Source organism: Beauveria bassiana (genome assembly GCF_000280675.1).
Source record: "Beauveria bassiana ARSEF 2860 unplaced genomic scaffold BBA_S00015, whole genome shotgun sequence".
Classification (NCBI taxonomy): Eukaryota; Fungi; Ascomycota; class Sordariomycetes; order Hypocreales; family Cordycipitaceae; genus Beauveria; species Beauveria bassiana.
Window position 1 is genome coordinate 173017 of NW_007930850.1, and position 25006 is coordinate 198022.

General features: G+C 55.3%; 6 protein-coding genes across 6 annotated transcripts; 3 read left to right on the forward strand and 3 right to left on the reverse strand.

The window, feature by feature from the left end:
• Positions 1–2559: 2559 nt before the first annotated feature.
• BBA_05631 (glucosamine-6-phosphate isomerase) lies at positions 2560–3809 on the reverse strand (the record flags this gene model as incomplete). The annotated part of the gene is made up of 3 exons (XM_008600728.1): positions 2560–2877; positions 2938–3516; positions 3630–3809. 3 exons carry the CDS (start codon positions 3807–3809, stop codon positions 2560–2562), a joined length of 1077 nt encoding a protein of 358 aa, XP_008598950.1.
• A 4558-nt stretch (positions 3810–8367) lies between these two features.
• On the forward strand, positions 8368–10076 carry BBA_05632 (hexokinase-like protein; the record flags this gene model as incomplete). The annotated part of the gene is made up of 3 exons (XM_008600729.1): positions 8368–8942; positions 9002–9574; positions 9626–10076. 3 exons carry the CDS (start codon positions 8368–8370, stop codon positions 10074–10076), a joined length of 1599 nt encoding a protein of 532 aa, XP_008598951.1.
• A 656-nt stretch (positions 10077–10732) lies between these two features.
• BBA_05633 (BRCA1 C Terminus domain-containing protein) lies at positions 10733–13510 on the forward strand (the record flags this gene model as incomplete). Its single annotated transcript, XM_008600730.1, has 4 exons — positions 10733–10810; positions 10874–11307; positions 11369–12827; positions 12884–13510. The coding sequence occupies 4 exons, from the start codon at positions 10733–10735 to the stop codon at positions 13508–13510; spliced, it is 2598 nt and encodes an 865-aa protein (XP_008598952.1).
• A 202-nt stretch (positions 13511–13712) lies between these two features.
• Positions 13713–14494, reverse strand: BBA_05634 (ESCRT-II complex subunit; the record flags this gene model as incomplete). Its single annotated transcript, XM_008600731.1, has 2 exons — positions 13713–13825; positions 14020–14494. The coding sequence occupies 2 exons, from the start codon at positions 14492–14494 to the stop codon at positions 13713–13715; spliced, it is 588 nt and encodes a 195-aa protein (XP_008598953.1).
• Positions 14495–15573: 1079 nt separating this feature from the next.
• On the forward strand, positions 15574–19156 carry BBA_05635 (nitrite reductase; the record flags this gene model as incomplete). Its single annotated transcript, XM_008600732.1, has 4 exons — positions 15574–15644; positions 15703–15853; positions 15908–17919; positions 18025–19156. The coding sequence occupies 4 exons, from the start codon at positions 15574–15576 to the stop codon at positions 19154–19156; spliced, it is 3366 nt and encodes a 1121-aa protein (XP_008598954.1).
• Positions 19157–19765: 609 nt separating this feature from the next.
• BBA_05636 (helix-loop-helix DNA-binding domain-containing protein) lies at positions 19766–22794 on the reverse strand (the record flags this gene model as incomplete). Its single annotated transcript, XM_008600733.1, has 2 exons — positions 19766–21880; positions 21940–22794. 2 exons carry the CDS (start codon positions 22792–22794, stop codon positions 19766–19768), a joined length of 2970 nt encoding a protein of 989 aa, XP_008598955.1.
• Positions 22795–25006: the final 2212 nt, after the last annotated feature.

The window sequence follows — 25006 nt, forward strand, 5'->3', positions numbered from 1 at the left end:
ACATTAGCAGGCAAAGGAATGGCCGTGGGCAACCACGTTCATTGATACCGGGTATAAGCAAGCCGAACTTTCTTCCATTTCGTTGATGCTTGCTCTTCATGCCGGTACACCAAGGAACCGGACAATTCTTCCAACAGCCTGATCATCGCCTTCTACCGTTTCGGCGAGCGGCTCGTCTACCCACCCTGGTGACCACCCACCTGCAAAATCAATCAACTCAATGTCGTCATTCTCATTTACAATAATGTTAGAGGGTTTGCCGTCACCCCAAACAACACCAATGCTATGCAAGTTTGCCACTGTCTGGCGTACCTGATCTGCCCACTTCAGCCTGTTGTTGAGAGGGACTGCTGCCATATTGATGTCGCGTAAAGTTTTCCCGCGGGAGCTAGAAGGAACCCACTGACGCAGTAGACCGATGATTGCTTTGGAATGTGCATGTATAACATATGCATAAAGGCACGGTGCGCGTATAGTCACACCGGTACGTGCAATGGCCCCTTGGATCGACTGAAGAGCAACTAATCCCTGCTCCAGGCCGCTATCCCAAAGCCCTGCTCTACTAGCTTTGCATAGCAAGTCTCGTCCGTCAACGTGCACACGACCAACTATGCCACTGCCGCTAACAAAGATATCCTAGACGAGAATATCCTCAGCAGAATAACAGGAGAGTTAATGGTTAGGTTGGAAGATTATATCCAATCGAGGTTCTGGTGGAGTGTCGGGTAGCGCGACTCCTTCATCTAAGCGAATTTAGAAAATTTGTGGTTTGCCATTAATTATTTGAAGGCGGAAGTTAAGCGACTCGGGATACAACAGAGATTGTAAATCTTGGGCTGTAGAATGTACGGTAGAATATAGCTGGCGCATTGGCGGTGCTGCTTGAGAAAAAGAGGATCGCCCAACGAAAAGAATGACATCTAGCGCCTCGTTTATCATATCGTCATAGTCTTCGTCCGCGGCAATCACGGCTTGGTTTAGGAGGCATATGATTCGGTTTTCGATGGGGGAATCGTGCAATGGCCCGTCCCCGTTTGGTAATGAGCTGGCAAAAAAAGACATGGTGATTCGCCTGGCGTTATAATCTAGTGTTATATCGGCACCTTCTTCATCGCCAGCATTAATGTGCACGACCCTAATATCGTCGAGTTCGTGGGCCATCATTGGAGCAGAAAAAAAAAAACGAACTGATTGCTGAAGGGAAAAAGAAGCTCACATTGGGCTGTGTATAGGTACTGAGGGAGCCGCCCAAGCTGGTACCAAAAAACATGGCCGATTCTCTCACAGACATCCTATATACCAAATGGTGGCCATGTTTTTTGGTACCCGCTGATCCATTCCAACGCCCCACTTTCAGTCCAGGCACGTAACTTAAATTCACGATGGGGCTTGTATATCTAACTAATTAAATATCTTAGTTCTTCTGTTCTTGTCCCTTCTTCGTCGGGCCTGGGGTTAGGCTATCAGCCCAACCCGATGCTTCCCGACAGAAGCTATCCTTTTATAGCCCCGAATCCATATTTCTTTAACCGCACGCTAGAGTCCATCTGACAGATTCAAGCATACTCAGTTAAAGCGATGGCACGCTACTGTGGTTGGGGGTGTAAGGGCGACAACGGACGGTGGGGAAATTTGGGAAGCGCTCGCCGCCGCGGAGTGGCTCCAAAACCCGCGGACTGATATTTGCCAGTCAGTCCTTCCCGTCGACTGTGTCACAGCGGAATACACCTTTTCGCACACCAACAACGATTATCTCTCATGTGCTAATGTTGTCAAGAATATTGAGAAGAAAGGAGTTTGTTTGTAGTGCAATACGTCTGCGGCTCACTCAGGGTATCTTGTGACTTGACACTTGTATCCGGCCAAACACGATTACAGGTCCACATAATCATCTTTGCAAACAATCTCGGCGATTTCCACTGCTTGGACCGATCAATACACGGTATATAGTCGTCAATGACCGGTAGAAATCCTGAATTATCCGTGCTAGGAGGCCTCTGGCGTCTTTGAAGTCAAAGAATGGCCAACTCAGCTTGTCGAACGCATGGTTGATTACATGTATACCGGCAATTACGGAGATTGGACAGCTGACACCGAGGAACAAACCGATGTTGATAAGGAACAGCAGACGTGCTTTTCACATCCTATGGTCTTCCATGCCACCATGGCCAGCCTGGCTGATATGTATATGATCAGCGGATTGCATAAGCTTGCCGAGATGTGGTTTGAGAGTGCTGTTCGAAACATGACCGACGTTCTCCGCAGTATTGGAGATGTCACAGTTGTAACATAATGGGCTTGAATAAGTTTTATGCAAATCAAGCGCAGGACAGCCGGCAGTAGGGACGATTTTTTTACTATCAAAATAGAGTTCTAGACTTGTACAGCACAACGTAAACCAAGCGGAGAAAAGAGGAACCAACAGTCTCAAGACATGTTTTTTTCTCTTTGATTTAGTCCAAAGTTGGAAAAGCAACATCATCAAGTCTTTTTCAAGATGTCTTAAAGCTGGCCAACAGCTTGCCAATTATACACATTTTGCCACTTTGTAGAACGAGTCTAAGCCCTGACTGCGTTGGACTGCTTGGCAGCCTGCTGGTCCGGATTAGGGGTCAATCTTTGGTTGAGCGCCGGCTCCGGGATGCGGGAGGCCATACGGTCCGGAATGAGCTCCGGAGAGACGGATCGGAGGGGGTACTCGGTGGCGGGCGTGGCGCGAAGGAGCTGCGAGGTAGTGGGCTGGGGCGCGAGGATGGTCGGAGAGGAGACGGTGTCGATGCGCGTTTCAGGGACGGGGCCGTTGCCGGTGCGGACCTTGGAGGGGAGAATCTGCTGGAAGCCGGCCTCTTGGGCGACCTTTTCGATGCTCTTGAAGTACTGTGGGCGAGTGTTAGCTGCACGATTGTCTAGTTGGACATCTGTGGCGTCGCATCATACCCTGACCGTCTTGACCTGGAGCTCGAGGGTAGCGTCCTCGTCGGCGACAATCATGGGGTGCGGGTGCAGCTGGAGGCTGGAGAGCGTCCACATATGGTTCACGCCCTGCTCGATGCATCGCTGGAGGGCGAGCGACTTGCGCTGGCCGAGGATGATGACGACGACCTCGCGGGCCTCGAGGACGGTCTGGACGCCGACGGTTAGGGCCATACGAGGCACCTTGTCAATGTCATTGTCAAAGAAGCGTGAGTTGGCGAGGATGGTGTCGTAGGCGAGCGTCTTGACGCGGGTGCGACTGGCGAGGCTGGAGCCGGGTTCGTTGAAGGCAATGTGGCCGTCCTCACCGATGCCGGCGAGGAAGAGGTCGATACCGCCGACACGCTTGATGGCGTCCTCGTAGGCGACACATTCGGCCTCGAGGCTAGGAGCGTTGCCGTTGAGAATGTGGACGTTGTTGGGGTGGACGTTGACGTGGGAGAAGAAGTTCTTCCACATGAAGGAGTGGTACGACTCGGAGTGGTCGCGAGGAATGCCGACATACTCGTCCATATTGAAGGTGACGACATTTTCGAATGAGATCTGGAGATTTTCTTAATATCCGACGTAATTTCCGGCGAAGAAGATGCAGCAGGCGAAACTGCAGGGTGCAGCCATTGAGAAGCTAAAATGTGCAAGTTTCGGCGGAGTCTTACCTCACCAGCCTTGTACTTTGCTACGAGGACCTTGTAGACGCCCAGAGGGCTGGAGCCCGTAGGCAGACCGAGAACAAAAGGGTTCTGGGGTGTGGGCTTGTAGGCGTTGATGCGATCAATAATGTAGTTGGCTACGTAGTTGCTGGTGGCCGCAGCATCGTCGCGAATAATTAGTCTCATGATGACGTCGGGCGAGCAGTGTGTGTAGTGGGGGTCTTCTGGTGAGGGCCGAGGTGCAGAGACAGTGTAGACCAACAAGGAGGACCGAAAATGAAAGAAATACAGATGCTAGATATGATGTTATTCCAAGAATAAAAGTAGGCAAACAAGACGGTTGGTACACTGAAAAGAAGAGGATGAGAAAAAAAAAAAAAGGAAGAGCTGGAGTTGGAGAAAGAAGGGGCGGGAGGAGGAGGCGAGTGGTGGTGTGTTGGAGACTAAGGTGATGTCAATGTAGCAGTGGGAGCTTCGGTGCGGAGTATACAAGCTGGGATAAGAAGCTGGGCGGGCTTACTCGTAGCAGAAAGGTAGAAAGCTACCTAGAAGGCTACCCCAAGACAAACGTGTGTAAGACGAGTGACGGGACGGCATGACAGCACAGAGGGCTAAGCCTTGTTGTAATTAATTAGGTGGCTGCCTGACTGGTCTGGAGCAGGCTGGCCTACATACGGCTCTCGAAGGATGAAGCACATCTATGAGAGAATGGGTAATAATTTTGACTTGAAGAATCGCCAGTTTGCCAGCCACCCAACCCTTAGCCAGAGGTCCGGAATGTGCCATCTAACGGTGCGGCGGCGGCGACGGCGACGGCGACGGCGGCAGCGCGACCAAAGCCACTGGCATGTGTGCTAACTACCTAGTACAATGGTTTGCAGTCCACTTACCTGTAAGTTTGTAGGTACACCTAGGGAGCTTGGGAGTCTCAACGTTTGTGCAGCACCGCAATACTGGTAGCGGTGCTCTTTCGGTTGGGGCCACCAATCGCCGTCGTTGGCGGCCCTCCTCTTTCCGCTGGTTACGGAACATGGGAGTGTGGCTCCCTTTCCCCCGAGCCCCAGCTGCGCGGATGGAACGTCACTGTATGGTTTTCCTACAAATATTTTGGGGCCTCCGCACTTTTCCGGAACCTCGTTTCATCCCCAGCCAGAACGTTGCCCTTGGCCTTACTGGGGTGGCTGGTCTGCTCGCTTTTTATTGGGCAATTGGCCGGGGGTGCCAAGGGAATAGACCGGCGACTTGAAATGCGGCATGGCATGGGCGCTCGTTGGACGTCTGCAGCATCGGACATATTTCGTCTCATTGAAAAAAAAAGAGAAAAGACAGTTGTTGTCGAGCGATGAATTGCAGATCGCCTTGCTTTGGCGCCAAAAAAAAAAGGACTAAGAAAAAGTCAATCATGTAACTGGGACAGCCGGCGATGCGGCTCTTTGATGCCACAAACGGCGTGTCAGAACGTCAACCGAATAGACATGCCGACGAATAGAGACCAGCCAACCAGCCTTCTCGGCACATTGAAAACCCGTCAAAGACAGCCAAGAAGACGAAATCCAGGCAAAGTCACGATGAGGTATGGAACCCCGTGGGCCGTGGTTGCAGTAGACTTGGAGCCAATCCCGATACAACCAGCTCGGTCAGCAAGGAGACAATTGGCAAGATCAGCCACCTTGACCGAAGAACGCTCCGCATCGTCACATTCAACCCGCCTGGGCGACCAATTCTTCTCTTTTATCCCCTTTCCTTCCTTTCTTTCTTTTTTTTTCGGGCGAAGTGCAGGCCGGTGACGGATATTACGCCGAGGCAAGAACGTCGTCGTTGAACCCGGTCGTGGTAACCATGCCTGCGAGTGCCGCAAGCGAACAAAAAGTTGAGACGAAAAAAAAAAAAAAAAAAAAAAAAAAAAGGCGGCGTCTTGCCAAAATACAGAACACAAAACGTGTCAGCAATTACTACCACGTATAAGCAAAGCAAGGCAAAGCAACATTTCATGCCTCGCCGGCAGCTATAATATCGAATAAGCGTAAAACACTCTAAATACTCGGGCAAAGACAATTAGGCATGCAATTAATATATCATGCAAAGGATCCCGTCAAACCGCCGAAAAAAGAAGCGAGCCAGCTAGAGCCATGCGTGGCGGGATGAGCGCAACAATAGTAGATGTAAAAGTACATGGGTCGGAAGCTACCGTCTGGTGATTTCTGACTCCACGGATACTCACACAAACGATACTGGTTTGCTCGGTCTTTGATATTTAAACCATTCTTGCAAAGCCGGCGAGGAAAGGTGGTATAAGCCACCAAAGTACGAGATATGTTGTTAGCCTAGCGGCGCCAAGCAAAGATGGCAACCGCCATCTGATGAAGATGCTGAGAAACGAAACGGTCATGGGGTGGACTGATAGCAGCAGGAATTTTTGACTTGGCTGTAGCTTGATGGCTTTGACGGTTTTCTCCATGCAGTCAAAGGGTGCTGGCGACATGACCCCTAGTGAGTTCGGCAAAGCATGGCGAACTGCAGCATCAGTCTGCAGGAGCCCGTGGCCCCCACGTAGCAGTCGCTTCTTTGCTCTTGCTGTGGCTTGCATAGTTGCTTATCAGATGATGGTACCCGCTCGCATCACGACTTGCATCAGGATCAGTTGACAGTCGGCAATGGAGGACGAATATGAAGATCAGGCAAGTGCGGCGCGGGGTGGGCTACGAGTTTGAAGTTGCCGTTGGCGGACGAGGCACGAGACGAGGACAAGGCCAAATGGAAGGCCCCGGGTGGCTGAGTGAAACGGCCGCGGGCGGTTTCGGGGGAATTATGGTGGACGTGGAGGAGGAGGTAACATCGTGGCTTCTTGGATTCGTGGATTCGTGGATTCGTGGTGGATGATGATGATGGTGGTGGTGAAGAGTAGTTGTACAGGGCCGTTGATGGGGTGTTTTGGGGTGATTTGGCTTTGTTTGTGGATCAAGGGCCCAAAGCCCCATGAACATTACTTCTTTATTGATGAATGCACTGGGGCCCCAAACAGACGCAAACGATGCCGGTAATACCTGCAATAAAAGCTGGAAGAAGGACTCCGCCTCGCCTAGCGCCGCATCCCATCGCTGGGGAAGCGCTAATGAAAGAGTAGGCCTACCTTGGCAACTTGGTACCTACGCTAAACTGGGCTGCAATGCTGGCAAAATCCAAGAGTCTTCATCGCAACGTTACAGCACCCCCGGCTTTTTGTTTCCCCCCCAACTTTTCTTTACTTTGCACCAGCAAACCAGGAAACTTTCCACTGCGGAGCTACCATCGACATCACTCCGGCCCTTCTCAAGAGCCCCTGGTCCACTGTCAACAAGACTCAGCTCGAGTTTTTGCCTATTTCTCCCAACAATGAGACGCATTTACTTCGGAAATTGGGCATTGGCTACTGGCCTGCGCCGGACCTCGCCGCCACCCAAGGTCATGCTGCCAGACTGGCGCTAACCTACCTACGTGCCTACCTAGCAACCTGGTACAACAACAATCACCACCATTACCACCACCACCACCACCATCTGCACATCACCACCACCAATCTTCATGATCCTTCCCCCAAAATACGAGCCTCTAACCAACCAACCAACTCACTAGCGCTGCGCCGCTTATTATCACACAAATAGGCAAAAAAGAGAGTTATTGTTGCTTCTAGTACTCGTTGCACGTCAATTGCGGCACCTTCTTTGTCGTCTTCTTTCTCCTCACCCCTACAAACACCCACCCCCCTAGGCATCACCCATACAATTCTCGACTACTTTCGACCTTTCGACGCCACCACTTTCCTTCACACTTTTATTTTTATTTTTTAGTATTTTTATTTGCATCGTTCCGCCTCGCCTTCTCCAGGAAAAGTCGTGCCACGCCGCGCGACTCCCCTTCCCCACGACCACAACGTTCATGCGTGTAGCCCTCTCCATCCATCGACCACATACGACTCGGGGCTCCGCATTACAATCGCCTCTGCGACGTTGGTTTACCGACCTGACCAGTTCCATACGCCGCCGCTAGTTGCCTGCAAATCAACGCCCTCTTTCCTTTCCGTCCGAACCGCCACCAAGCTCTTTTTTCTTCTCACTACTTCGGCCCTTGCTTCCCGTCGCAGCGCTTCTCCTCTTCCTTGTCCTAAACGATTTCTTTGCAACGTCCAAAAAGGCGGCCCGGTTCTTGCCTGGTAGAAACTCCACCCGGCCGCCACCATCCATTCACCTTGTCTTCTACTACTACGTCCTTTCGCAATACAACTACGTCCTTCGCAACGCAACAACCCACTGCTGATCCTCTCCTCTCTTCTTCTCTCACTACCATTTCATTCGGTATACCAGAAATCACACAGTTGATCACGACTCTCATCTCCTCTCTTTACCATCTCATCCGCTATCCGAGAAATACACAATTGATAACGGCTCCGTCAGAAACAACCACACTCGACTTCGTCTTCAGCCTTCCTTCGCCCTCATCTCACTCAACCTTCCTCCTCGCTCTTGCATCGCATGCACGCGCCTCACCCGCAGCCTCAGACTAGCTCACCTTGACGTTACCACCACCACATGTCTCGGGCCCTCCACACGCATTCCAGCATCGTTCTGCCCACCCATCCATCCGCTAGCTTGATCGCAGCTTTATATATATCACTTAAACTTTCCCGAGACCCGCCCGCTCGTCTCATCTGCCCTGCCTCTCCTGCCTGTTCTTTTCACCCCATGTTATGCAGCCGCTCGTTTCTGCAATGACGACTTTTAGGAAAGCTTTGTTTGCCGCCCTCGTCAAGAGTTTGCTGCGTGGCAAGTCTCTGATCCAGGCCATCATCGCCTACTGTATGCATCCCTCGGGTCCTAAGCACCATGCCGCTTCCCAAAAGAGCCTCGACGACTTCCTCAAGGACGCCGAAACTGCTCTGCTCGGTCCTGTTAGCGGCGATGGTCTGGCCAAGCTATCACTCAACCTACGCAAGCAGTTCTTTGACGGCTTTCAAACAGAATTGGAATGCATGCTGCCTTCCTACAGCCACCAGTTACCTACTGGCTTCGAACATGGCCAATATCTTGCCCTCGATGTCGGTGGCTCTACCCTCCGAGTCGCTCTGGTAAAGCTACCAGGTCGCTCTGCAGATACCAACAACGAAGGTGACATTGTCAGCATGCAAACCTTCAAAATCACCAGAGACATCAAGAATCTCGAGGGTATGGCCTTTTTCAACTGGATGGCTGCCAGAATTAAGGAAACTCTATCATCAAGTCTGAAGCAGAACAGTACCTCGACAACACCCATCCCTGTGGCTCTCGCTTGGAGTTTCCCCATCGAGTGAGTCCTGGCCGTAAAACGGCCCCCTGCCAATTGCATCGAATGCTAACTTTGAAAAGACAAACCTCGCTAGGTGGCGGAAAGTTTGGAAGAATGGGCAAAGGATTCCTCGCCGACGTTGGTCTTCTGGGACAAGATTTAGGTGACATAATCAAAAAGGCAAGCGAGAACGAGGGGCTCAACGTCGAGCTCCAGGCGATCGTCAACGACTCGAGCGCATGCTTACTCTCGCGCGCCTACTCGCACCCGTCAACTCGATTCGGTCTCATCCTCGGCACGGGCGTCAACATTGCTGCCTACATGCCCGTCTCTTCCATGGGCCGTGCCAAGTTTGGCGTCCGTCCTTCCGGCTGGTTTCAAGAGGCTAGCCATGTTATTGTCAACACCGAACTCGGCATGTTTGGCACCGGCATCCTTCCCTTAACCCGATGGGACAAGCTTCTTCTCAAGGACCATCCTAGACCCGAGTTTCAGCCTCTCGAATACTTGGTCAGCGGCATGTATCTTGGCGAGATTGTCCGCATAGCCATTGTTGAGGCCGTTGCGTCAGCGGGTCTTTTCGGAGGCATTCTTCCCGAGTCACTCACCACAAACTACACACTGGGGACCGACACTGTTTCCATAGTTGCGAGGTATGTCAAATTACGATTCATTACTGATACACCACGCTAAGTGCACTACAGTGATTCGACTTCAGAACTCACCGAAGCCATTCGAATCTTTTCTGAACGTCACCCCTCCATCCATGTTCCCACCACCACTGACATGGCTGCCATAAAGTCACTCGCCTCATTCGTTGCTGTGCGTTCCAGCGCGCTAGTTGCCACGTGTCTTTACACTCTCTGGGATGCCCGTCTCGAGGCTGAGAGAGATTTTGCTCAGACGCTGCCCAAGGATTCACCTTTGCGCAAGCGAGTCGAGGACGATATCGAGCTGGAGAAGACGACCGTCTCCTTCAACGGCAGCGTCATTGAAAACTTTCCCGGCTATCTCGAGAGCTGCCAGCGCCATGTCAATGAGCTGCTGCAGAGCAAGGGATACGCCAAACCCCGTAGCATCGAGCTTGTTCTTGCCAAGGAGAGCTCGCTCATTGGAGCCGCCGTTACCCTCGCATGCATCAACCCGGAGGCATAAATTATTTACAAGACCTCTACCATTTGCACATAATACCTCTGGCATTCTTGCGCAATTGTTTATATTTTATACTTTGTATTTTTGGAGCTATTAAGCATTGGGTGTGCGGCAAACGTCAGCATGCATAGAGGCGCAGGCTAGCATTGTTTAATTTCGTTTCCCGAGGCGTATCATTGGACAGTCTATTTCCCAGGCTCAGGAATACAAATTCCAGATTAGTCAAACTTTACCTGACTCCAACTGAGAATCCATGTGCCCGGAAGATGGTGGGCAAGGCATACTCTTGATGCAATCTTGTAATTTACTAAACTATGAGCGGAAACCAGCTATATTCATCTGTTGATCTATTTTTTTTAACAGATGCGTTCAGTGTTGTCTGCAAAAGTACAGTCTGCCACTTACACGGCACGTTGGGGTAAAAGGCATATACGCGCCATCAGGTGACCACCTGAGCGGTTCGCGTCGCGGCCACATTTGGCGCGTCACCAAACAAATAGGCGCCCACCTTTTAGCTCGCGTCAGCCTCCAGGAGCAGTACATGCGTCAGTCAATATCCTTTGCCGAGAGACATTTTGCTATTATTGTCATGCTGCGTTTTCAGTAGCGACATTACCAAATCTCCGAAAGAATACAATCCACTGCAGACGACCGCAGGCATGGGCGAGGGCCTCTTTCACGAGTGCGCGATCGCGTTTGTGCCGAGCAGCTCGCTCACGCCCAAATCAATCAGCGAGGTACGCAATTCGGCAGTTGCGTCATCTGTTACGACTGAACCTTTCTGACGAACTATTTCCCAGCTCTCGGCCATACTCGAAGATAATGGAGCGGAGATCCTCGAGCCGCGCCGCAACGGCACCATTGCCACAGACAAGGTCACGCACATTGTCTCTAACACGATTGACTTTCAACAGTACACCGAGACGCAGGCCATCATGATTCCCGTAGTGACGACGCATTGGATTACGGCGTCGGTTAGCAAAAGGCGCGTCGCGCAGGTGCGCCCATTCTCGCCTGACCCGCGCCTCATATTCTCCGAGGTGGTGGTGACATGTGCGGACCTGCCCGTAACGGACAAGGAGAGCATCTTGGGCGCCGTGATGGCACTGGGCGGCCAGGAGAGCAAGGATGCCACCAAGATTACGACTCATGTGTGCGCCTTGTCCATGGACCATCCAAAAGTGCAGGTTCCGCTCTCCAAGGGCTGGAAGGGCAAGGTTGTCTTGCCGCATTGGTGAGCGCAGGCGTTGCAAAAGCTATGTGTTTTTTTTTTTCACCTTTGCTGACTTTTGCAGGTTCGACGACTGTTTCAAACTCGGTAAACGAGTCGATGAGACCCCGTATTTACTGCCCGACCCCGAGATTCTGAAAAAGACGCGCGAGGACGCCCTCGATATCCCCGTCAACGACAATCTAGACGGCGCCACATCGGCAAATCCGCAGTGGCTGCCGCTGCCTTCCGACGACGACGTGGCACGCCCTCCCTGCACAGTTTTCCAGCAGCGCAAGGTGCTTCTCGGTTCGGACCTCAACATCACGCCGCGACTCACCAAAGCCGTCCGGGATATCATCATCAACGGCGGCGGCAGAATGGTCGACACGGTCGACGCCTGCGACATGTACATTGGCCAGTATCGCGACGGCGAGCAATACGTGCGCGCCTGCCAGACCTGCAAAGATGTCGGAAACCTGTCGTGGCTCTACTACCTCATTGTGCAAAACGCCTGGACCTCGTCCCTGCGCCGCCTTCTGCATTACCCGACGCCGCGCGACGGCATTGAGGGCTTCCGCGGCCTCCGCATCACCGTCTCCAACTACGGCGGCGAGGCGCGCATCTATCTAGAGAACTTGATAAAGGCCTGTGGCGCCGAGTTTACCAAGACGATGAAGCAAGACAACACGCACCTGGTCACGGCGCGCGACTCGAGCGAAAAGTGCCGCGTGGCGCCAGAATGGGGCGTGGCCGTCGTCAACCACCTCTGGATCGAGGAGAGCTATGCCAAGTGCCAGCTCAAGCCGATCAACGTGCCCAAGTACAATCATTTCCCGCACCGCACCAACCTGGGCGAGATTATTGGTCAGACGTTTCTGGATGAGGGCAAGCTGCGGGAGCTGTATTACCCGGGCGGTGGCGGCAAGGGGAAGGAGCTGACGGGCAGCGCCAAGAGGAAGCGCAAGATTCTCCAGGCGGCTGAGGACAATGCGTACCACAATGGGCCGGCGGACGGCGTGGTCGTGGCGCAGACGGCGCGGGACGTGGACGAGGATGTGCTGATGAACGATGACGCGGAGAATTCGCCGCCAAAAAAGTCGACTCCCGCGCCGAGAAAGACGGCTCCCGCGCCGCCAGTCGAAACACCGGTTCGGGCGCGTCACGCTCGCGCCGGAAAGGAGAATGATACGCCGTCAGTCGTGTCGACCGGTGGCCGCAGCGCAAAAGCCAAGGCCAGGGACATGCTGCAGAGCATTGCGCCTGATATTGCGCTGTACGAAAAGGAAAAGAAGCGTTCGACCAAGGCGACTACGCCTTTTGGCGGCAAGCGGGCGGCTAATCTCGTCGAGAAGCAGAGACTGGCTGAAGAAGAAGCTAAAGAGCGCAAGGCAAAGGGCAAGGACAAGACAGAGGATGATGATGAGGTGGCCAAGCGACCGAGCAAAAAGGCGAGGCCGTCGTTGCCCGATGTGGAGATGCGCGTGATTCTCACTGGATATACGAGATGGGTAGAGGACAAGCACAAAGAGGACGTCGATAGAGTAAGTTGTGTCACGGGGTTTGAAGTATGGTGTTTCCATGAGCTAACTGTTGGCAGCGAAAACTGCGCGACATGGGTATCCAAATAGTGCAAGAAGGGCAAGCGTGCGACTACCTCATCGCTCCGCATATCGTGCGGACGGTCAAGTTTCTGTGCGCCCTGGCGCGGGGCCCCGAGGTCATCTCCTCTTCGTTTATCGATGCCGCGCTGGAGACGGGTCAGCTGCCCGACGTGAGCGAGCATGCGCTCGAGGATAAAGACGCGGAGAGTAGGTACAACTTCACGCTGGACAAATCTGTCGGCCGGGCCAAGGCACACCGGGGTCGACTGTTGCAAGGCGTGGCCGTATACTGCACCGAGGCCATCAAGAATGGGCCGAGAAGCTACCAAGTGATTGCCGAGGCCAATGGGGCGATCTTCAAGATTTACCGGGCGCGTAGCGGCACCACCATCAAGCCAACGACGGCGGAGCAGGATGGTGGGGCGCCGCCGGAACCGGTGTATCTGCTGAGCGGCGCGAGCGCAGAGGAGAGGAGCCTGTGGCCGCGGTTCAGGGAGATGGCGATTAAAGGCCACATGGAGCCGCGGATCGTGGCGCCGGATTGGCTGCTGGACGTGGCGATGGCGCAGCAGGTCCGATATGATAAAAAGTTTGCGGTGGAAAACTTTGCGCAGAAGGAGTGAGGGGATCAAGGTAGGAGTCTGGAGGGATCGTGATTTGTAGGCTTATGAGTTGTAGTTTCGGCAGCATTGGTGGTTTACATCTCCCGGGAGTATAGACCATATCGGGAGTGTTTTTTTGTTTTTTGTTTGTTGTTTGTACCGTTTTACCAAGTATATATCATGCTGTAATGACAATTCTGGCCCCTTGTTCCGGATAGAATAATCAGAAGAATTTTACGCCGAGAGAGTCTTGCTGGCCAAAAATTTGCGCCTTGCCGCGCTTGACGAGTATGTTGAGGGCCTTGCGCAGGATTTCGGCATCGATGCCGTGAAGTTCTGTGGCATCATTAGCACACAGAGACGCGCGAGTTCGGCAGGATTTCGGCATGCAGATAGGGAAGAAGATGGAGAAGGCGAAGGCGAAGGCGAAGGAGAAGGAGAAGGAGAAGGAGAAGGAGAAGGAGAAGGAGAAGGAGAAGGAGAAGGAGGAGGAGAAGGAGAAGGAGAAGGAGAAGAAGAAGAAAACATACCCGTATTTCGCGTCCCGTCGCCTTCGGATATTTCATACACGGTCATGACGCTGCCCTTTTGCGCCGTCTCCTCGACGTACGCCTCCACCAGGGCCGCCCACTCCTCGGGCCTCTTCCAGTACACGAGCACCACGTCCTGCGTCTGCTCCGCCGGAGCCGCTGCTAGGTACTCTGCCTCGCCGTTCTTGACCATGGCGTCCATCAGCTCCCGAATGTCGGGCGGCTGCAGCCGGCGCTCGAGACGGCGGTTGTAAAAGAGGTCCGACTCGGCGGCCTCGGAGAGGCGGAGGCGAAAGAGGCGGTGGCGGCGCGCGTACGAGAGGACGAGGGCGGCCCAGGTGCGCAGCTGGGCGTGGTGAGTGGTCAGGTTGGTCTGGCGCGTGAAGAAGGCCGGGAAGTAGTATTCTGGTGGGAACTTGAAGTCGGCGACGGCGGCGGTGCCGGCGGTAGTGCTGGCGGTTTGTTGCTGCGACATTTCCTGCGGGTGGGAGGAGTTGGGATCTTTAATTGGGGAGGGGGGGGGGGAAGCCGATTCCGTGGAGAGATGCTGGAAATGAGAGAATTAGGCTATTTTTTTTTTTTATATAAAAACGCAGCCACAGGCGCAAAAGGTAGGATGTGGCGCGTGGTGGTTGGTGGATGGTGAGATGCAGTGCAGTGTGAGGGTTGAGATGAGGTCAGCCAGGCTACGTCAAAGTGGTGCTGTCTCTCGGCGGCAGAGTGCCACCTGGGCTAGGTAATAGGTACCTAGGTACCTACCTAATCAACAGAAGTGGTGGGGTGTTGGCTCGTCACCCGACCCGAAGCTGCAGCAGCGACAATTACTTTGCATAATCCTCTTTATCCTGTACAAGAACGGACGGAAGATAAATGCATGCATCAGTAAATGGCCAAAATTCGATGGAATGCAGTACAGTACTCCGTACAGTACAATACAATAGTTGAGCCTCAATCGATCGACGGCAAGACTGGCCCCCCTGGCTGCCCGCTCACAATCTTTCCGCACAGATATCAGCCCCAGCCAATCGGGTGTTGCTGATACCAAAACGACCACCGATCGCCCCCCCAGATAAACCTTGAACAAACGAGGCGAAATACAAGCACCCCCCCAAAAGCCCACAGATAAGCTGCAAGTGCGACCCCTTGAACTTTGCTTCTCCGGGGCATTTCCTGGGGGATGCGCAAACAAGATGGAACAAAACGGCTCTTATCATGCGACACGTGCACACAGACACACCTCGGCGTGTCGGCATCGTGCAGTTCCTAGGCGGGTGGTGGCGGGATGTGGCCTGAGCTTATCCGTCTATCGCCGCAAAAGAAGACTAACGATCCCAAGATATGAATTGATGCTGGAGAAGAGGCTTTCTGTCCAAGATGCTTCTCCGCGGGAGCATGTGCGTTTCTGTTTTTGTTATGCGCAGACCATGATTGGTAGGCCATTGCCGACGGCGCACACGGGAGGCCCGACACATCTTAAATCTTGGTCGTCCCTATACCCTGACGTGCGGACGGTTTGGATTCTGCAACGTTGTCGAATTTGGTCACACACACATCATGGCAGGAACAGAACCGCCCCGGAAGAGGCTAGTTGTCGTCGGCCTGGGCATGGTGGGCATTTCATTCATGTAAGCTGCCTATCGTGCAGGAACGACTGCTCTAAACGCTTTTCTGACATTGAACTAGAGAAAAGATTCTCAAATACGACACAAAGGAGAGAGAATACGACGTGACCGTCCTCGGCGAAGAGCCGTACCTGGCCTACAACCGCGTAGGCCTGACGAGTTTCTTCTCTCACCGCGAGATTCCCAACCTATACCTCAATCCACAAGAATGGGTACGACTACAGCACTCTACTACGTGGTAAATTGGCTAAATAAGATCAAAATAGTATGATACAACGGCGAAAAAGGGCCTCGCGTGCCACATTAGCACCAAGGTCGTTGACATTGACACCGCCTCCAAAACGGTGCACTGCGAGACGGGTCAGAGCGTGCCCTATGATACCCTTGTTCTTGCCACCGGCTCCGACGCCCTGCTGCCTCGGCGCACACCCGGCCACGACGCCCACGGCGTCTTCGTCTACCGCACCATTGACGACCTCGTCCGGCTCATCGCCTTTGCCAAAGACCGGGGCGCGACCGACGGCGTCGTCGTCGGCGGCGGCCTGCTCGGGCTCGAGGCCGCCAAGGCCATGATGGATCTGCAAGTCTACCAAAAGGTCCGCCTAGTCGAGCGCAACGAGTGGGTGCTAAGTCGCCAGCTCGACGCGGACGCGGGGGGCATGGTGGTGCAGCAGGTTCGCGCGCTCGGGCTCGACGTGATGCTGCGCAAGCGTGTGCAGCGCATCCAGGTCGATAACGAAAACCACGTCCGGGGTGTAGTTTTTGAAGACGGCGAGGAGATTGCATGCAGCACCGTGTGCTTTGCGATTGGCATCAGCCCGCGGGACGAGCTGGCGCGCAATGCGGGCATCGACTGTGCAGAGGGTGGCGGCGGCATAGTCGTCGATGACGGGATGCGGACCAGCGCGGCGGATGTGTACGCGGTCGGCGAGTGCGCGAACTGGCAAGGCACTACGTACGGTCTCATCGCACCGGGCGTGGAAATGGCCGATGTGCTTGCGTTCAATCTGACGCAGGCCGCGCAGCACACGCCGCGCGTCTTCAAGCGACCAGACGTTAGCACCAAGCTGAAGCTGCTCGGCGTCGACGTCGCGAGCTTTGGCGACTTCTTTGCGGATCGTGACGGGGCCAAATATCTGCCGCCCAAGTACATTAGGGATAGCAAGGCCAATAATGGTGGCGGCGCCGTTGACAGGCGGCCCAAGATGCTGACGTACAAGGACCCGTTTCAAAACGTGTACAAAAAGTACATTTTCACGGCGGACGGCAAGTATCTACTAGGAGGCATGATGATTGGCGACACGAGCGACTACGTCAAGGTTGTGCCGCTCGTCAAGAACATGAAGGAGCTCGACGTTCCGCCCGGCGAGCTCATTGTGGGCGGCAAAAAGGGCGGCGAGGAGGATGGCGACGACCTCGACGACGACACGCAGATCTGCTCCTGCCACAACGTCACAAAGGGTGACATTGTACATCAAGTGCAGAGCGGCGAGTGCAAGGACATTGCGTCGGTCAAGGCCTGTACCAAAGCCGGCACCGGGTGCGGCGGGTGCATGCCGCTCGTGACGAGCATATTTAATAAGACCATGACGTCCATGGGCAACGAAGTGACAAACTATCTCTGCGAGCATTTCAACTACTCACGCACCGACCTCTTCAATATCATCATGGTCAAGAAGCACAAGACCTTTGCCGACGTCTTTGCCGACGCCGGCAACCAGACCACCACCACTACCACCACCACCATGACCGGCAGCGTGGGCTGCGAGCTCTGCAAACCCGCCGTCGCCAGCATCTTTGCCTCCCTCTGGAACAAGCACGTCCTGAGCGCCGCCCACCGCGGCCTGCAGGACACCAACGACCGCTACCTCGGCAACATCCAACGCGACGGCACCTACTCTGTCGTCCCGCGCATCCCCGGCGGCGAGATCACGCCCGCCAAGCTGCTCGCCATTGGCCGCGTCGCCGAGAGCTACGGCCTCTACACCAAAATCACCGGCGGCCAGCGCATCGACCTCTTTGGCGCCCGCAAGCAGGACTTGCCCGCCATCTGGGCCGCGCTCGGCGCCGCCGGCCTCGAGTCGGGCCACGCATACGCAAAGTCGCTGCGCACCGTCAAGAGCTGCGTCGGCTCGACCTGGTGCCGCTACGGCATCGGGGATGCCGTCGGGCTGGCGGTGCGGCTGGAGGAGCGGTACAAGAGCATACGCGCGCCGCACAAGATTAAAGGGGGCGTGAGCGGCTGCGTGCGCGAGTGTGCAGAAGCGCAGAGTAAAGAGTGCGTACCTGATTTCCCTTTTTTCTTTTTCCAAATTCTCTCTCTTCATCTGAACAAGAAAGATTATTCCAGAGAAGAAACCATGTACTGACAATAACAAAACAGCTTTGGGCTCATTGCCACGGAAAAGGGCTTCAACGTCTTCGTCGGCGGCAACGGCGGCGCCAACCCCAAACACGCCGCCCTTCTTGCCAAGGACGTGCCGCCCGCCGACGTCGTCGCCCTCGTCGACCGCTTCCTCATGCTCTACATCCGCACGGCCGACAAGCTGCAGCGCACCGCGCGCTGGCTCGAGGCCCTCCCCGGCGGCCTCGCCTACCTGCAGGACGTGGTCGTGCGCGACAAGCTCGGCCTCGCCGCCAGCCTCGAGGCGCAGATGCAAGAGCTCGTCGGCGGCTACTTTGATGAGTGGGCCGAGGCGGTCGCGGATCCCGAAATCAAGGCGCGATTCGCCCAGTTTGACAATGCGCCGGATGAGGCGCTGGCGGGCACGGAGAGGTTAGAGGAGAGGGAGCAGAAGAGGCCGGTGAACTGGCCCGTCGAGTCCGCCCCCGAGGACTTTCGGGCGCTCGGGACGCGGTCAGCCGGAGAGCAAGATGGTGGCGCTCCGTGGTCGAGCACGGCGTGGGAGCCCGTCATCTCAGCGGCTCACTTTGATGGCGCCGACGACCTGCCCAACGGCATCTCGGCGACGATTAAGCGCGGCGACACGCAGCTCGCCGTGTGGCGCGTCCGCGGACACTACTACGCCACGCAGCAAATGTGTCCGCACAAGCGCGCCTTTGTCCTCTCCGACGGCCTCCTCGGGCAGTCCACCACCGCTACCACTTCCACCGCCACCATCTCCGTCGATCCCGCTACTGGCGCCGCGCCCGCTCCTTGGGTTTCCTGCCCGCACCACAAGCGCAACTTTGACCTCGCGTCCGGGTCCTGCCGCAACGACGCCTCGCTGTCCATTGCCACGTTTGCCGTGGAGGAGCGCGCGGACCGCATGGTGCACCTGCTGCTGCCGCCGGTCGAGGAGCTCGACGACAGGCTGGGTACGAAAAAGTGGATGGTCAAGAGGGGAGAGGGCGGCGGCGGCGAGGATGAGCCATTGGCGGCGCTGGATCGCAAGTACAAGCTCGTGGGGAGGAGGGGAAGGAGGCCGGGCGCGGCGACGGCTGTGATGGCGGTGGCGTCGCCGCTCATTACGGCTGGAGGAGGCGGTGGGTGCGGCGCGGCGCCGGATTGGTAGACGCGAGAGAGAGTGTTATCGTACCAGTGACGAAACAATGGCAATTAGACAGACAGGCTAGGTGTTGTTGATAGTCTTCTTCCTTATGATATCAAATGGATAGAATGTGCATAGAGGTTCCGAAAAGACCAGTTTGGCACAAATGTGTTTCAAGATGTAGTACTTTCAAGCAAAGTATAGGAGGGGGATATCTACCAATGCTATTTGTACATGGCATTGAACATAAAAACCTAGTATAAAATATCCAGCAAGAAAAAATTATCAAAACACGAAAGGAACAAAAGAACAAAGAAAAACGCCGTCATCCAAATGGTAACTGAAACCCCACAGAAATTTTTTGAAAATATGCCTTTATTTTTCAAAAAAACAAACCAACAAAAAAGGAAGTCATCCATGCATTTTCTCTCTTGTCCTTTTTTAAATCCGAACCAATTGTTATACAAGAAATGCCGTTGTTGATTGTTGTTGGTGTCCAAGACCAAAACCTTGTAGAAGCCCTCCCCCCGCGTTTGTGTTGTGATGCGCATTACAATGAAAAAAAGGAAAAAAAAGATGAGAAACTAATTGAGTAGAAGAAACGACAAGGTTGTGCGGAGAGGTTTGCTTAGTTCAATCGGACTCGTCGTCGCTCACGTCAGTGGATGTTCCGTAACCCGTATCAACGTCCATGCCGACGAGGCTCTTCGTAATGACGAGGCAGCGCTCGACGACCTTGGCACGGATATCGGCGTCGATGCCGGCGTTTGTGCCGCAGGGTCCGCCGATCCATACGCGCATGGTGGCGGCGAGCTTCTCGAGGGAGGCGTCGACGGCGTCGGCTTCGGCGTCGGTGGCGCCGCTGCTGCGCTTCTGAGCCATGACGCGTTCGAGCAAGGTCATGACGGCCGTGAAGCCAAGAAGGGTCATGGCCGAGGCCATGGCCGGGTGTAGGGAGGCTTCGATGATACGGAGGGTCTGTGAAGGCGACACGACAACGGTGGCGTCGCGACCTGCTCGGGCAAGTTGGCCGACGGCGACGGCGCAGCGCAGCGTCAACAGCAGGTCAGGGTTCGAGGCGTGGCTGCTGGCGCCGATGATGATGGTGGGATCGGCGAGGGGGCTCTCGAGCCGCTCGGTGCCGAGGAGCTTGAGGGACGTGGCGATGCTGGCGCCGCGGGACTCATCGACGAGGGCAGCGCAGGCAAGCGAGGCGCGCAGCTTCGCAATGGAGCCGAGCGGCGCGACGTTGAAGGCAGTATCGAGGTTATCACGGTTGATATCCTTGGTATCGAGGGCTTCCGAGAGGACATCGTGCAGGAGGCAGGTAGAAAACCAGGCGGCAGCGGCGTCGAGGGGGGTGCCGACATAGACGTCGTAGACGACGGTGTCCATGCCATCAATATTGGGTCCGACACCCTCGGTGGTGTCCTTGTGGAGGGCGAGATTATACGCACGGTGCACGACGGCGTCTGTGAGGACCTCGTCGCAATCGCGCTGCACGAGGGCAGTGAGGTGTTCGGGAAGCTCGTCCTCGTTCGGTTTGGCGGGATCGGTGCGAAGCTGAATGAGGAGCTGGTTGAGCTGTCGGGCGTCGTTCCAACAGGAACGGGCAATCTTGGCCGCAATCATGTTGGCGGGGACGAAGCGCGTTTGGCCGAGCTTCCAGAGCAGCACGCGCACATGCAAAGCCTTGAGCATGAGACGCGCAGGTGTGTCGGGGAGCGTGCCCGAGGCGAGAAGTGTCAGCAGGAGGCGGCGAGTGCAGACTTCAACGTCGCCGCCGGCCAGCTGTGAGTCGAGGGCGATGGACCAAGCCTTGATGCGAGCTGTCTCTTCCTCCTGCGTCGTGCCGGTCAGCATGGCGTAGCCGTGCCAGCCAATGGCGTTGCGGAGGCTGAGCTTGGCCATCTTAAGCAGTAGCGCGGCCACCTCGAGGAAGAAGTTGTGGCGCGGTACCCAGACGGTTTGAATGGCCGTGGCCCAGGCCTGCCGCCGAACGTGGATGGGGGCGGCCATGGAGGGGGCGGCACGCAGATGGCCGGCGCCCTGCTTCTTGGGGTTGTCGGAGGAGGACTGAAATAGCGAGGGTACAAAGATCCAGAGGAAGATGCCAAAGAAGAGGATGGATTGGATGGAGGTGTGAAGGTGGTATCCGCGGTATTGCAAGTCGAGGCCCTTTGCAGCGGTGCGAAGCAACTGCACGGGAATCGCAGCCAGGCCACGGCCGTCTGGGGTCTCGTTGCTGACCTCTTCCTCGCGGAACGCTTCGATAACCATAAGACCAGCGAGCGAGCCGACCATGAGCTTGCCAAAGTATGGGCTAGCATTGGACCAAGCGCCCTGCTGCTGCTGCTGGACCTGTTGTTGCTGAATCTGTTGTTGGCGGACGACAGCGGGATTGCTGCCCTGAAAGGCCTGCTGCTGGGGCACGGGGTACGGCTGGCCGGCAGCCATTTGAGCAGCGAGAATGCGTCTCATGTCGTCGGGAACCTGAATCATACCGGCGGGCGTCTCGCCATTTTCTTGCTGCGGCATGGGACTTGGCATGAAACCCGGCTGGCCTTCCTGGGGGAACGACATCTGTGCCGGCGGTGGTTGATGGGAGCTGATGGAGCCATTCATGGCACCGGCCATGAAGAGCTTTTCAAAAGCGGCTATTCTGGCCTGCATGGCGTTGTTTTCTTCCAGCAGGCGACAATTTCGCTTTTCGAGATGCCGAATATACTCGGTGGCTTTGCTTAGGACCTAAAGTGGGGACATTAGTTTGGGTTCTCGCGGTACTTGATCTCAAACAAGGTTCATACGGTAGCCTTGTTTAGTTTGTGTGCTGGTGTGAGGCCGTGGAGCTCTTCGCGGTCCTGGGTCGTGTCCTCGCCGCGTGCGCTCTTGGACATGATGCGCAGACTGGGGACGCTGTCTCGCAGCGCAGCAATCTTATCGTTGATGTTTGTTCTGTAACGTTTCTCAATCATGTTGTGGGCCGTCTTTTTGACGGGCTTGTCCTCGTCTTCATTATCATCATCGTCCTCAGGCTCCGAGGTAACCTTGCGTTTCCTCGACTCGTGTCTGGTGTCAGTGGCATCCTCGGGCGACGAAATGATGCCCGCCTTTGTTTCGCTCCTTAAAGAGTCAGGACTGGACATGTGAAGAGAATGGCGGGGGAGGCCGCCGGGCATGGCGATGTTGCGAAGCTTTTCCTCGACGGCCGGGGCCAGCGAGGTGGAATAGCGAGGCGGCTGTGTGACGGGAGGGCGGGAGCTGGCGTTGGAGGCGCGACCGTCTTCACTGGGAGCGGGGGCCGCGAAGCCGTTGGGGTCGGAGCTGTTGGAGAAGAGGTTGATGGGGTTAATACCGGCCGTGGCCGACTGTGACGATGAGGATGAGGCCGCTGGCTGGTTATTTTCAAAGCCTTGAAAAGCCCAGGTCTGAGGGATGAAATCAGGCTGAGAAGCGGAATTGCTGGGGGTGGTCAGGTTATAGGATTCCAGAGACGGGTTAGCCTGAAAGTCCCAGACGTTGTTGGGGTCGAAGAGCGATTTTGTGATTTCGGATGCGATGAGGGGTTGCTCGGGTGTGGCACTGGTGGTGGTGAAGACGTCGTTGAAGGAGAGGGAGCCATCGTCAATAGCCAGCTGGCTGGCGTCTTCGTCGGTGGACATGACTATGCGTATTTGTGAGAGGGAGCAGAGGGCGGTTTGGGCTGAAGAGCCGATGAGTTGGTGGTGCGGCGGCGGGTTGAGCGGGTTCGTGCCAACGGGAGTCGTTCGATTCCCCCCCGACGGGCAGGGCTAGGAGCTAGGGGATATACAAGCTTGTGATCAGGCCCGGAGGGCGGGACGGGGTAGGTCGGTCAGGTCGGTCAGGTCGATGAGGAAGAATACGGCGTCCTTGTCCAGCAGGGCCGGTAGGAGGTGGGCGGGAGGTGGGCGGGATGAGTGCGAGTCGCGGCGAGAATGGGCGAGAAGACGGGCGCAGCTGGGCGGCAGCGCTGGCAACGGGCGAGTGCGAGTGCGTTTGCAGGAAGATGTCGGCAGTTGTGAGGGGGGGGTATGGCGTTGTTTGGCGGGATGCGCAGGAGCAGTGTTGTGCGTCGGACGACTTTGGCGCCGATGGGGTGATTAAATGACAAGGAAAGCTTGTGTCTGGGGGGGGGGTTATGCAGGAAGAATTTTTGTTTTTTCTCTTTGCTCCCCTGATGACGGTGACATGCGGTTGTGAGTGAATTGAAACGGAGAGAGGGGCGCTGTTTTGTTTCCGGGCGGGACGGCACAGAGTTTGACTGGTTGGCCGATTGGGCTGATTGGCCGGTTGAATTGGTTGGCAATGGCTGCAGAAAACTTAGGCAGGCAGGCAAAGGGCAAAGACAGGCAGTAGTCAGCTGTTCGGGGCCCGGGCGAAGATGTGCTGCTGGGTAGATGTGCGTGGCTTGGGGCGTCCTGTCAACGGCGACAGGGCAGGCACAGCACGCTCAGATTTTAAGAGAAAATCAAAATTGGGATCCGAGCCCTGCAGGATCTGATCGGAAGGATGAATCACGAAAAAAAGAGTGGCTATACAGAAAATCCAATGGGAAAAGCCGGACAGCTTGAATGACTGAGCCACTGAATATGGCGAGCACTGGCTGCTGAGGCCTGCTAGAAGCGACAGCCGTTGAGAGGGGTGGGTCAACGTTGCACAGGCAGCCCAGTCAGTGGCTTGTCGCCTTGACTTAGCTGTCAAGACTCAAGTTACCGACCAACCAGCAGTCCAGAGAGCGAACTATTTCCTTTCCATATCTAGCTGCTCGACTAGTCGGCCTTCACAAGTCTTTACTTGACCAGATGCGTCTTGATGGGCTGCGTGCATGTCCTCGTTCGTTTTAGCGGGTTTGGCGGGTTGCTGGCGTTCCGGCTGTGGCTGCGGCATGCATCAAAATAAAAGAGGGTCCGCCCCCCCGGCCCCCGGCGACGGCGGACGCCGGAATCGTACGATATTTGACAGCCATCAGGCGAGGCGGGCTTTAAACAGGTCTTTTTTCTCTTCTTTTTTTTCTTCGCCTGCCTTTTGGTGACAACTTGAGGAGGGGCAATTCATTCAAGCCAGTCGTCGCTTTTTGCCTGTTGTCACTGGGCGTCAGAGGCCAAGCCACCCGTAGGTAGATAACGGCGTGCATACGACGGATAAAAAGTTGCACCAGCGTTCTTCAGCTAGGCTTGGTGGCGGCATGCCATGTGGCAATTACTCAACAGCGCCCCTAGCTCCCCCCTAGCGCTCCTTAGACAGCGACCGGCGTAGCGACCAGTTGTGTCAGTGTCGTGCTAGCGAGGCCTGGAAGCCAACTAGAAGGTCCTGGCAACTCCTCTTGCTCCTCAAAACGGCGGTGCTGGGGCGCTGTGACTCGCGCAAATCCCCCCCTCCCACAATTAGGCTGTGCAGTGATTAGTTAGGTAGGTAGGTACCGTAGGTAGTAAATAGGGACAAGTCAGCTGCGCGCTCCCTCGGCCTGTTTTCCCCCGACCTGTTTTCCCGACTCGTAGCGTTACCAAACCGCCAACCGCTTGCCACAACCACCGCACCGCCTACGAAGGATTAAATAGTGAGTGCCTGTAAAACTGATAGTTAGGTGGGTGGTTGACTCTGGAACTTCTTGGGCCCACTGTAGATAGGTACCTGGGTACAAGCCCAGCACAACGGTACTCTACCGTTCCCATCTATTTAGCCGAGCCAATTGGCAGCAGTATTTGCCTCAAACCACCACTTCCCGGTACGGATTACCAGTTTTCATTCACCAGTCCTCGCCAAAACCCAAATCCGTGCCCAGCACCCAGCTTGCCGGCTGCCAACTTATTGAACCCCCACTCCAAACCACCCGCAAGCTACGGCAGGAACCAG